This window comes from Phyllobates terribilis, unplaced genomic scaffold (genome assembly GCF_046119375.1).
Source record: "Phyllobates terribilis strain yellow unplaced genomic scaffold, ASM4611937v1 Scaffold_10__3_contigs__length_209671492, whole genome shotgun sequence".
In the NCBI taxonomy this organism is placed as follows: Eukaryota; Metazoa; Chordata; class Amphibia; order Anura; family Dendrobatidae; genus Phyllobates; species Phyllobates terribilis.
In genome coordinates, this window is record NW_027362770.1 from 144,569,937 (window position 1) to 144,583,190 (window position 13,254).

At 48.9% G+C, this 13,254-nt stretch overlaps 1 protein-coding gene across 2 annotated transcripts in view; it reads right to left on the reverse strand.

The window, feature by feature from the left end:
* Positions 1–13,254, reverse strand: part of CLINT1 (clathrin interactor 1) — a 93,815-nt gene that overhangs the window by 41,926 nt on the left and 38,635 nt on the right. For both annotated transcript variants that reach the window (XM_073649875.1, XM_073649876.1), the window contains one exon: positions 2,670–2,766. In XM_073649875.1, the coding sequence (XP_073505976.1) occupies positions 2,670–2,766 (97 nt within the window). The remainder of the gene's footprint in view (positions 1–2,669; positions 2,767–13,254) is intronic.

Below are 13,254 nucleotides of genomic sequence, written 5' to 3' on the forward strand. Positions count from 1 at the left end.
GATTCCAAGAGACGAGATCTGCTTCCCGGAGGCGGCGCGTGCGCGGATTGAGATCTCAAGACACAAGATCTGCCTCCCGGAGGAGGCGGCAGCATGTGCGCAGATTAAGATCTCAGGAGACGAGATCTGCCTCCCGGAAGCGGCACGAGTGCAGACTGGGATCACAGGAGACGAGATCTGCCTACCGGACGAGAAGCATGTGCAGATTGGGATCCCAGGAGACGAGATCTGCCTCCTGGAGGCGGCGCATGCGCAGACTGGGATTCCAGGAGACTAGATCTGCTTCCTGGAGGCAGCACGTGCGCAGACTGGGATTCCAGGAGACGAGATCTGCTTCCCGGAGGCGGCGCGTGCGCGGATTGAGATTCGCCTCCCGGAGGCGGCGCCTGCGCAAATTGAGATCCGCTTCCCGGAGGCGGCGCCTGCGCAGATTGAGATCTCAAGACACAAGATCAGCCTCCCGGAGGAGGCGGCAGCATGTGCGCAGATTAAGATCTCAGGAGACGAGATCTGCCTCCCGGAGACGGCACGTGCGCAGCCTGGGATCCCAGGAGACGAGATCTGCCTCTCGGAGGAGAAGCATGTGCAGATTGGGATCCCAGGAGACGAGATCTGCTTCCCGGAGGCGGCGCATGCGCAGTTCGAGATCTGCCTCCCGGAGGCGGCACGTGCGCAGACTGGGATTCCAAGAGACGAGATCTGCTTCCCGGAGGCGGCGCGTGCGCGGATTGAGATCTCAAGACACAAGATCTGCCTCCTGGAGGAGGCGGCAGCATGTGCGCAGATTAAGATCTCAGGAGACGAGATCTGCCTCCCGGAGGCGGCACGTGTGCAGACTGGGATCACAGGAGACGAGATCTGCCTACTGGAGGCGGCACGTGTGCAGACTGGGATCACAGGAGAAGAGATCTGCCTCCCGGAGGCGGAGCATGCGCAGTTTGAGATCTGCCTCCCGGAGGCGAAGCTTGTACAGATTGGGATCCCAGGAGACGAGATCTGCCTCCCGGAGGCAGCACATATGCAGACTGGGATCCCAGCAGACGAGATCTGCCTCCCGAAGGCGGCGCGTACGCAGATTGAGATCTGCCTCCCGGAGGCGGCGCGTGCGCAGATTGAGATCTCAGGAGACACGACCCTACCTCCTGTAAACCCGCTCAACCGCAGCCGACCCCACTCCCCCATTAAGCTCACTTCGGATTATAAGACGCACCCCCATTTTCCTCAAATTTGGGAGGAAAAAAGTGTGTCTTATAATCCGAAATATACATATATCTTACTTGTAAGCAGCTCCGTAGGCACGTTGCAGTCACAGAGTCATAGACACGAACAGTAGCAGAATCTGATTTGTAGCCGGCTGACAGCAGTTTTCTTACCTTTATTTTTACTCTGTGATCCATACATTCGATGTGACGGCTTATTAAATAAGACAAATATCCCTTCTCTAAAAAGATCCCGGCGCTTGCGGAGGGTGCAGAACTGACGCACAATGACTGCGGCAAGCTAAGTCAGTTCTCCATTCTGATTATTAAGAAGATTTAGTCGCATAAGGGAAAAAAAACAAAACAGTGGGGAACGTTAGTAATAAAAGGAGAGAGCCTGGACGAGCCCGGCAGCTAATCCTCAGAAGAGAGGCTGGATGTATAACTAGTGCGTATGTGGAGGCATTAAATATTAACGGCTACAGCTCTCCGGGGAGCACGGGGGAGAGCGCACCGTGCACCCTGCAGGCTGCCATCCCCAACCTCCTGCTTCCCGTCACCCCGAGCACCGCATCATCTGTGCAGAACATACATCAAACAGCAGAGCATGTGTGGGTATAAGCTACCGACCCGCAGAATTATGTAATATGTATATAGAAGATGGAAAATATTCCACTGTATCAACTGTAATGTTCTCACGATGCAGAGCGGCTTTCCATCCAAAGCATCAATTATGCTACGAGGGTTGTGCACCTGTAACTATAGAGTGGTGAGGCCATCGCCGTGATCAATAAGGGGTTGTGGGATTAGAGAGCAATCACCAACGCGGAAGATTAAAGGAGAAAATACAATGTGTATATGGATTTACAGAGGCCAGGAGAACAGCAGTACTGATGAGAATTGCTCCAGGTGGAGAAGGTTTTTCTTCTTTTCTAGAAGCGACTTCCCGTCACTATCATCTTTGGAGGTGACTGATAATGGTGGTCCTAATGGACACTATATTATTAACAAAATCCAATGGGGTGGGTAGGGAATATGGCACCACATAGCCCCAATATTCAGCGGTGGCCTAAGTCTTGGCCCCCAACCCCCCTGATTACCCGTAGTGCCAGGTACCCTTACCAGGGGCTCCTCCATATCTTCTGTCTCATTCATTCAGAAACTGGCGCTACAAAATGTACGGTCTTGTAAATAATGATGTGACGCCCCTTCAACGGGACCGATTTGACTCTAAGGCGCATGCATCAATCTCGAGACGGTGGTCCCCTTAGCGCACCAGTGAGGTGGTCTCGCATACACTTTTCTACATTCATTTGCATGGGAGCTCTAAAATAAAATGGCCATACAAATGAATATACGGCGGTGTGTGACAGAGCCCAAGTTCTCCTGCATCAGTAGCGGGTTTCTTTTTAAATAGATAGAAATCATCACTTCTGACACGTGCCGATGTGAAACACTTTCCCTCCTTACCTTGTAAACTCTGCGCCAGTTCTTCTTATTATCCTTGAGCATTCTCGTCCACAACATGTTCATTAGCTCTGGGAATTGCTCGTACATGAATGTGGCCCTAAAAAACACACACAAGGTTGATTAAAAAAATATATCCCCTTTCATAACCTTATTACACTTTCTGTCCACCTACTTTTGGACCACCCTGTATATATTAAATAAAATTAATATTTTAAATATAAAAAAATATATATATTTTATTTTAAATATAAAAAAATATATATATTTTATTTTAAATATAAAAAAATATATATATTTTATTTTAAATATAAAAAAATGTGTATAATTTAAAATAAAATATATATTTTTTTATATTTAAAATAAAATATATATATTTTATTTTAAATATAAAAAAATATATATTTTATTTTAAATTATACACATTATATATATATATATATATATATATATATATATATATATATATATATATATATATATATATATATATATATATATATATATATATATATACACACACACACATATACACACACTTAAACAACAGAATATAACTCCAAGTAAATCAAACTTCTATAAAATCAAACTGTCCACTTAGGAAGCAACACTGATTGACAACCAGGACACAGGCCAGTGCACCAGGAGACGTGGAGTGGGCCGTAGGAGGGCAACAACCCAGCAGCAGGACCACTACCTCTGCCTTTGTGCAAGGAGGAACAGGAGGAGCACTGCCAGAGCCCTGCAAAATGACCTCCAGCAGCCACAAATGTGCATGTATCTGCACAAACGGTTAGAAACCGACTCCATGAGGGTGGTATGAGGGCCTGACGTCCACAGATGGGGGTTGTGCTCACAGCCCAACACCGTGCAGGACGCTTGGCGTTTGCCACAGAAACGCCAGGATTGGCAAAGTCGCCACTGGCGCCCTGTGCTCTTCACAGATGAAAGCAGGTTCACACTGAGCACATGTGACAGACGTGACAGAGTCTGGAGACGCCGTGGAGAGTGATCTGCTGCCTGCAACATCCTTAAGCATCACCGGTCTGGCAGTGGGTCAGTAATGGTGTGGGGTGGCATTTCTTTGGAGGGCCGCACAGCCCTCCATGTGCTCGCCAGAGGTAGCCTGACTGCCATTAGGTAGAGATGAGATCCTCAGACCCCTTATGAGACCATATGCTGGTGCGGTTGGCCCTGGGTTCCTCCTAATGCTGGACAATGCCAGACCTCATGTGGCTGGAGTGTGTCAGAAGTTCCTGCAAGATGAAGGCATTGAAGCTTTGGACTGGCCCGCTCGTTCCCCAGACCTGAATCCGATTGAGCACATCTGGGACATCATGTCTCGCCCCATACACCAACGTCACGTTGCACCACAGACTGTCCAGGAGTTGGCGGATGCTTTAGTCCAGGTCTGGGAGGAGATCCCACAGGAGACCATCCGCAACCTCATCAGGAGCATGCCCAGGCGTTGTAGGGAGGTCATACAGGCACGTGGAGGCCACACACAATACTGAGCCTCATTTTGACTTGTTTTTAGGACATTACATCAAAGTTGGATCAGCCTGTAGTGTGTTTTTCCACTTTAATTTTGGGGGTGACTCCAAATCCAGGCCTCCATTGGTTAATACATTTGATCTCCATTGATGATTTGTGTGTGATTTTGTTGTCAGCACATTCAACTTTGTACAGAACAAAGTATTCAATGAGGATATTTCATTCATTCAGATCTAGGATGTGTTATTTGAGTGTTGCTTTTATTTTTTTGAGCAGTGTATAATAAGTGTATATAAAAAATGTTCACCCACTAGATGGCAGAAGTGAGCTAAAATATGCAGCGAGCTGTGCAGCGCTCCTGGGAAACACAAAACACGTTATACATTTCTGATCCTCTGACATCCCACCCTGCACTGGGAGCTATGAATTATCAGCCGAATATCAGCCTCATGCAGCACTTACTAACACGTGGCTACAAGCGCACCCATAATAACATGTGTTGGGCTTCCTGCTTACTGTCCATGATGGATTTTATCAGAATATACAGTTATATGAAAAAGTTTGGGCACCCCTATTAATCTTAAGCTTAATGTTTTATAAAAATTGGTGTTTTTGCAACAGCTATTTCAGTTTGATATATGTAATAACTGTTGGACACAGTAATGTTTCTGCCTTGAAATGAGGTTTATTGTGCTAACAGAAAATGTGCAATCTGCATTCAAACAAAATTTTACAAGTGCATAAGTATGGGCACCCTTATCATTTTCTTGTTTTAAATACTCCTACCTACTTTTTACTGACTTACTAAAGCACTTTTTTTGGTTTTGTAACCTCATTGAGCTTTGAACTTCATAGCCAGGTGTATGCAATCATGAGAAAAGCTACTTAAAGTGGCCACTTGCAAGTTGTTCTCCTGTTTGAATCTCCTCTGAAGAGTGGCATCATGGGCTCCTCAAAACAACTGTCAAATGATCTGAAAACAAAGATTATTCAACATAGTTTTTCAGGGGAAGGATACAAAAAGCTGTCTCAGAGATTTAACCTGTGAGTTTCCACTGTGAGGAACATAGTAAGGAAATGGAAGAACACAGGGACAGTTCTTGTTAAGGCCAGAAGTGGCAGGCCAAGAAAAACATCAGAAAGGCAGAGAAGAAGAATAATGGTGAGATCAGTCAAGGACCATCCTCAGACCACCTCCAGAGAGCTGCAGCATCAACTTGCTGCAGATGGTGTCACTGTGCATCGGTCAACTATACAACGCACTTTGCACAAGGAGAAGCTGTATGGGAGAGTGATGCGAAAGACGGATTTTGGTAAGACCTTACCTGTAAAATCCTTTTCAGCGAGGGAAGGAAGGGAGACACAGTCATTACTAGTGGGTAGGCGGAGCCCACATAGGATAGAACACCTCAGATTAAAAAAGAGTGTTGTCCGGCCCCTCCAGCTTGGGCTCCTCCTACTCCAGCTCTCCAGTCCGTACACAAGCTAAGGAAGAGCAAATATCACCAGCGGAGCAACATAACCCCTTCTGAAGAACTTCAGAGAAAAAACAAGAGACAGGTTATGCATATAACAGAAAAAACCACACAGTCCCAGGTACTACTCACTGGACCTGACCACTGCGATGAGCTGGCAATGCTGGAACAGAGCCTTAGCGCGCCGACCTCAGCCCAGATAATCGCTATCAGAGAAGGGTCACGCTGCATCTGAAAACGCAACAACACACTTCTGCCATGGGAGGGAGCTGTGTCTCCCTTCCTTCCCTCGCTGAAAAGGATTTTACAGGTAAGGTCTTACCAAAATCCGTCTTTCAGCAGCAGATGGAAGGAAGGGAGACACAGTCATTACTAGTGGGACGTCCCAAAGCAGTCCAAAAATTAAGGGTGGGAAAAAACCAACAAAGGCAGAATCCCAACAACCTAGAAAAAATGCGCAACTAGCGCTAAATACAAGTTAACGATAACTTAAACTACAGCCGCCTGCAGGACCCTACGTCCTAAGGCTGCATCAGCGGAAGCACTGACGTCCACCTTATAAAACTTTGTAAAAGTGTGGACGGAGCGCCAGGTAGCCGCCCGGCAGAGTTGAGCTGCCGAGGCCCCTTGATGAAAAGCCCACGATGAACCCACAGCTCTCGTGGAGTGAGCTCGAATCTTAATTGGACAAGATTCGCCCTTGAGTCGGTAAGCCTCTAAAATGGCCGACCGAATCCATCGAGCTATAGTGTCCTTGGAAGCTCGTTGACCACGCCGACGACCTGCTGGAATCACAAACAGAGAGTCCGATTTCCGAAAACCTTGAGTAATAGACAAATAGAACTTCAAAGCCCGCACTAAATCCAATGCGTGCAAGGCCCGTTCCTTCGCATTCCTCGGTTCCGGACAGAGCGAGGGCAACACAATATCCTGGTTAACATGAAATTGTGACACCACCTTAGGTAGAAAGTCGCCCCGTGTGCGAAGCACCACGCGATCCGGGAGAAACTCCAGAAAAGGAGGCGAGCAAGAAAGAGCCGCCAGTTCAGAAACCCTTCTCAAAGAGGTGACTGCCACTAAAAAGGCAACCTTCCAAGAAAGCAAAGAAAGGCTAACAGAGTCCATAGGCTCAAAAGGCCCATGTTGAAGAGCCTCCAAGACCAGATTGAGCCGCCAAGGGGACACAAGCGCCTTCCGCGGCGGAAACTGACGGGTTACACCGCGAAAAAAGGAACGAACGTCCCTACGCGAGGCGATAGCCTTCCGAAACAGCAAGGACAAAGCAGAAACCTGACCCCTCAGAGTGCTAACTGCCAAACCCTTGTCCAGGCCATACTGCAAAAAGGCCAACAAATTGGGAATGGAAAAAATCCTCGGGTTCCTTGAAGAACCCGAACACCATGAAAAGAAGGCCTCCCAAGTCTTGTGATAGATACTAGTAGTGGCAGGACCCCTGGCAGCTCGCAGAGTGGCAATGACTTCGGCTGAAAAACCTTGACGAGTCAAGATTTCGGTCTCAAGAGCCACGCCGTCAAACGCAGAGACTTCAGGTCCGGATGACGAACGGGCCCTTGGGTTAACAGGTCCGGGCGAAGAGGGAGAGGAAGTGGAGGCGCAGCCAGAAGCGACACCAGCGTCGAGAACCACGTCCTCCTTGGCCAGTCTGGGGCTACTAACATAGCCGAGACTCTTTCCAGTCTGATCCGACGCAACACCAGAGGAAGTAAGGATATCGGCGGGAACACATAGATTAGCTCGAATTGGTCCCACGGAGCCACCAGAGCATCCACCGCCACAGCCTTCGGGTCCTTGTACCTGGACATGAACGTCGGTAACTTGGTGTTGAACCTTGATGCCATCAAATCCACTTGAGGAGTTCCCCAACGGGAGCACAGCTGTGCAAAAATTTCTGGGTGAAGACTCCATTCTCCGGGATCCACCTTCTCGCGACTGAGGAAGTCCGCCGTGATATTCTGAACTCCCGGAATGTGAATCGCAGAGATGGCTGGCACCTTGGCCTCGGCCCATACCAGGATCCGAGACACTTCCATCATGAGCCTGGAGCTCTTCGTTCCACCTTGATGATTGATATACGCGACCGCCGTCGCGTTGTCTGTCTGCACTCGGACTGGCAGACCGTTTAAAGGGACCGTCCAGTGTTGAAGGCAAAGGAAAATCGCCCTCAATTCCAGGATGTTGATCGGCAGGACAGACTCTTCCGACGACCATACTCCCTGAATCCAGAGATCGTTCCAGACACCCCCCCAGCCTGACAGGCTGGCATCGGTGGTTATAACCGACCACCTCGGAAGGAGGAAGGACTTCCCCAGGGATAACGCTTCCGGACGTAACCACCATTCTAGAGACTCTCGCACCCTGTGGGAGATGATGACACTGCGATCCAGCGAAGCCTGTGATCGATCCCAACGGTTCAGAATGAGCATTTGGAGAGTCCTGGAATGAAATTGGGCAAACGGAAGTGCCTCCATTGACGCCACCATCAAACCCAAAAGGCGCATACACCTTCGAAGGGACATTGCTGTCGAAGACTTCATAACCTGTACATGTCGAAGAAGACTTGCTTGCTTGTCTGGAGGCAGGGACACCACTGCTCGTACCGTGTCGAAATGCATCCCCAAAAACAGGATTGACTGCGACGGTTCCAGAGACGACTTCTTCCAATTGACTAGCCACCCGAAGTCCTCCAGGAGCTGAAGGGATAGATTGCGAGCCGTCACCGCCTCCTCCTTTGAGGACGCCACAATCAAAAGGTCGTCCAGGTAGGGAAGAACCGTAACCCCCTGTCTTCGAAGGATCGCCATGAGAGGTGCCAGAATTTTTGTAAAAACTCTGGGCGCCGAGGCCAACCCGAATGGTAGGGCCACAAACTGGAAATGGTCCTGACCTATGGCAAAACGAAGGAAGCGTTGGTGGGCCCTTCCGACAGGAACATGCAAATAAGCGTCGCGAATGTCGATTGACACCAAAAAGTCGTTCTGCGACAGGGCCGCCACAACAGAGCGAAGCGACTCCATGCGGAATTTCCGGGTGCGGACATGCCGATTCAATCTTTTGAGATCCAGAATGGGGCGAAATTTGTCCTCCTTTTTGGGGACCACAAAGAGGTTTGAATAAAACCCTCTTCCCCGGTCCTCCGGCGGAACCGGTACCACCACACCCTTCTGCAGAAGGGAATCGACCTCCTGCCGTAGAGCGGCAACTAGCTCGGTCTCTTTCGGAATGCGAGATCGACAAAACCTGTCCGGGGGTCGAGAAAGAAACTCTATGAAGTAGCCTGCTGACACAACCCGCGTCACCCAGGCGTCCGAAACGCGGGACGCCCAAGTCGATTCGAATTGGAGCAGGCGACCCCCCCACTCGAGAGCCCTCGAGAGAAAACCTGGCGTCAGTCCGCCTTAGCGGGCTTTTTGTCAGCTTCCCGCTTGTCTTGACGGAAGCTCTGTTTCCAGGGAGTGCGGGATTTCTGAGAAGCCTTTTTTCCTGAAAAAGAGGGACGACCCGATCCCCAAGAGGGCTGACCGGACAGTCCCCTGGACCGAAAGGGCCGCCGACTACTACCGGCACTAGGCCTGCCCGACGCAGAAGCCACAGTTCTTCGCTGTGGTAAGGCCGCTTCTTTTGCCTTTGCCTTGACAATCAGCTCCGTGAGGTCAGATCCAAATAACTGACCACCCTTGTAAGCTAAAGATAGCAAACCTTGCTTGGAAACCGCGTCCCCGGTCCACTGTCTGAGCCACAGTGCTCTTCTGACTGTGACCGCCGAGGATTGCGCCCTGGACAGCAGTGACGCGGTATCCAAACCTGCATCACTGCCATATCGGGCCGCATCCTCCAACAACTTGAAAAGCCCATCTACCTCGGATAGCGGGGATCCATCCTGCCACGCCGTCCGTAGACGGTCCAACCAGCTTAGGGAAGCTTTACAAGCACACATGGATCCTAGCACCGCTCTGAATCCATGACCCGCGGCCTCGTAGATGGATTTCGCCGCCATCTCCGTTTTTCTGTCCAGCGGATCCTGCAGACTCGCCTTCCCTTTAACAGGCAGTAATGAGGATTTGCTAAGTTGGGATAAAGGGACATCCACTTCAGGAGAAGGAATCCAATTATCAATCAACTCCGTGGAACACGGATACAGTGCCTCAAAAAACCGTGTCCCCTGAAAACGTTTATCTGGACACAGGCGTTCCTTCTCCACTGCCCCATTAAGCTCATCCAGAGATGGTAATGCCAAGCGCGACCTATGCGACTCCTGAAACATCCGGGCCGACTTACCAGGACGTCTAGTTACCTCCTCCGGAAACTGTAACGCCTCCCTCATGGCTCCAATAAAAGCCTCTGCACGGCCTAAAAAAGAGGCAGAGTGCCCCTGCCGATCCTCCTTATCCGAATCGGACATCTCCCCATCTGAGCTTGAAGGGGAACCCTCCATAACAGAGATCTCCGAGTCGCTGCGCGGGGAGGGCAGTACCGGCCTGTGGCGCTTCCTGCCATGAGAGGATCTAGCTGACACCCAATAACCTAGAAGGTCAGACAGGCCATCAATAGAACGAGTGAGGGCCTCCATTTTGACCACTGCCCCATCACCGAAACCCCCGACCGCTGCGCTTGACGCCGTCGAGGACTCCTGCGTGTCAGACACGCGAGACTGATCCTGTAGCGGACCTGGGAGACGGTCCACACCTCCTGGACCCTGATCTGACATGCCCTCACACAGTGTATGGCAGGATAAACCTGTCAGTAAGTAGGACAGTGTGGTTTCTTAAAAGAAAGCTGAAGGGTTAAAGCTCTTAAAAAGAGAGCTACCCCAGCTGACCCCCAATTAAGGGATAACCGCCTAATAAGGGGTTAATGTCGCAGACTCCCCACAACCTCTGGAAATGAAAAGGATGTGCGAGCCCCAGACAAAAAAAAGAGACCTCTATATGAGGTAATAGCTGCAGGACAGCACAGTCTGTCACCTTATTGTGCCTCAGAAAGGTGCCCTGCGCTGAGGGGGTGAGGGGTTAAGCTTCTGCCCTGACAGGCAGAAGCGACTCACCCAGCTGGCCGCGGTGCAGTGTTCCTTCGGTCTATCGGGAGGAGAGGAGAGTGAGGAGCCCGATGGAGGCCTCAGTAATGGCCGCCGCGCTGTGAGGAGAGAGAAACCGGAAGAGGAGGGGCAGGAGAAAGCGCGCGCTCAGAGAGCTTCCTGCCCGCGAAAGACCGGGAAGGCGCGAAGCCACGCCCCCCGCCGGCTTCAAAAAAAGCGCGCGCGACTCCTCCGCTCTCCGCTCCTGCCCCGCTTCCATGTCCTGCAGGCCTCCACCTGCGGACAAAAAAACACAAGTCACCACCTGAAAACATGTAGCAGCGGCTGCCGCAGCAGCCGCTGAAGCACTCAAAACACATTAACATGCTGAGTACTCACCCAGCTGAGCGCCACAGGGACCCCCAGGGATTTGTGGCGCTGTGCCCAAGCTTCCCCCCAGGGCGGAGAACGCAGTGACCCCAGATGCGCGGTTTGCGTCCCCGCCAGGGAAGCATCCCTCATCCCCCGGGGCCGGCAGGGTTCTGCAGGGACCTCTCTCAAAGGGTAATGCAGATCCGCCAAGGGAGGGGTGGGGGTCCAGCAGCGCTGAGACCCCTGAGACCTCAAGACCACGGGGGTCCAAGTCTCTGTCCGATAAAAATAAAAAAAAAAAAAAAAAAAATTTTCTGAGGAGCTGCTTCCAGCAGCGACCATCCTCTGTGACCTCAAATTTTAGACTGGAGAGCTGGAGTAGGAGGAGCCCAAGCTGGAGGGGCCGGACAACACTCTTTTTTAATCTGAGGTGTTCTATCCTATGTGGGCTCCGCCTACCCACTAGTAATGACTGTGTCTCCCTTCCTTCCATCTGCTGCTGAAAGAAGCCGTTTCTGCAAGCACGCCACAAACAGAGTCGGCTGAGGTATGCAAAAGCACATTTGGAGAAGCCAATTTATTTTTGGAAGAAGGTCCTGTGGACTGATGAAATCAAGATTGAGTTGTTTGGTCATACAAAAAGGCGTTATGCATGACGGCAAAAAAACACAGCATTCCAAGAAAAACACTTGCTACCCACAGTAAAATTTGGTGGAGGCTCCATCATGCTTTGGGGCTGTGTGGCCAATGTCGGCACCGGGAATCTTGTTAAAGTTGAGGGACGCATGGATTCCACTCAGTATCAGCAGATTCTTGACAATAATGTTCAAGAATCAGTGATAAAGTTGAAGTTACGCAGGGGATGGATCTTTCAGCAAGACAATGATCCAAAACACCGCTCCAAATCTACTCAGGCATTCATGCAGAGGAACAACTACAATGTTCTGGAATGGCCATCCCAGTCCCCAGACCTGAATATCATTGAACATCTGTGGGATCATTTGAAGAGGGCTGTCCATGCTCGGCGACCATCAAACTTAACTGAACTGGAATTGTTTTGTAAAGAGGAATGGTCAAAAATACCTTCATCCAGGATCCAGGAACTCATTAAAAGCTACAGGAAGCGACTAAAGGCTGTTATTTTTGCAAAAGGAGGATCTACTAAATATTAATGTCACTTTTCTGGTGAGGTGCCCATACTTATGCACCTGTCAAATTTTGTTTGAATGCAGATTGCACATTTTCTGTTAGTACAATAAACCTCATTTCAAGGCAGAAACATTACTGTGTCCAACAGTTATTACATATATCAAACTGAAATAGCTGTTGCAAAAACACCAATTTTTATAAACCATTAAGCTTAAGATTAATAGGGGTGCCCAAACTTTTTCATATAACTGTACGGCTTAGAATTTTCCTAATGTGCACCGTGGATCTCTCACTTAAAGGAGGTCCCCTACTGTAATCTGTAGGGAAACATGACAGCAATTGCTCACTTTCTCAGCAGCACTACACAGAGCCCGCTCACATTGCTAAGTTGTGTTTCCACCAAGTTTGTCCTCCACTCAGACCTTCATTAAATCAAAATATTAACCAGTTAGTGCAAAATTAAATACATGCACGTCAACAATAAAGAGTACACACACACACACACACACACACACACACACACACACACACATGTATATGGGATGAGCTGGGCCTGTGCAATTGCTATGAGAGATCGGCTGTAAATGAAAGATGGGTCTCGATGCAAAGGCATAATGTCCGCATAACGACTGCTATAACAAAAATGTGAAAAAAAAGAGTCAGAATTACTGTTTTTTGGCCTACTAAAATAATTTTTAAAAAGTCAGAATTACTGTTTTTGGCCCTCAACTTTTTTTTTTTTTTAATTTTAGAATTACTGTTTTGGTCCTCCAAAGAGTCCTAAAATAAAAAAATAAAGGAAAAAAAAAGTCAGTTTTTTTTTAGGACAAAAACAGTATAAGTTTTTTTTTAAAAAAAAGATAAAAAACACAAACTGTCCACATGGCATGAAATTTATGCAAAAAAGAAAAAAAAACACCAGTGATTCTGCCATTGTTTTTTTTTTGGCTAATTCCCTTCTGGAAAGAGTTAATAAAAGTTGGCCAATAAGCTACAAGTAGCCCAAAATGGTGCCAGCGAAAAATAAAAACTTGCTTGTCGTCAATCAATAGATGCAAATCAGTCT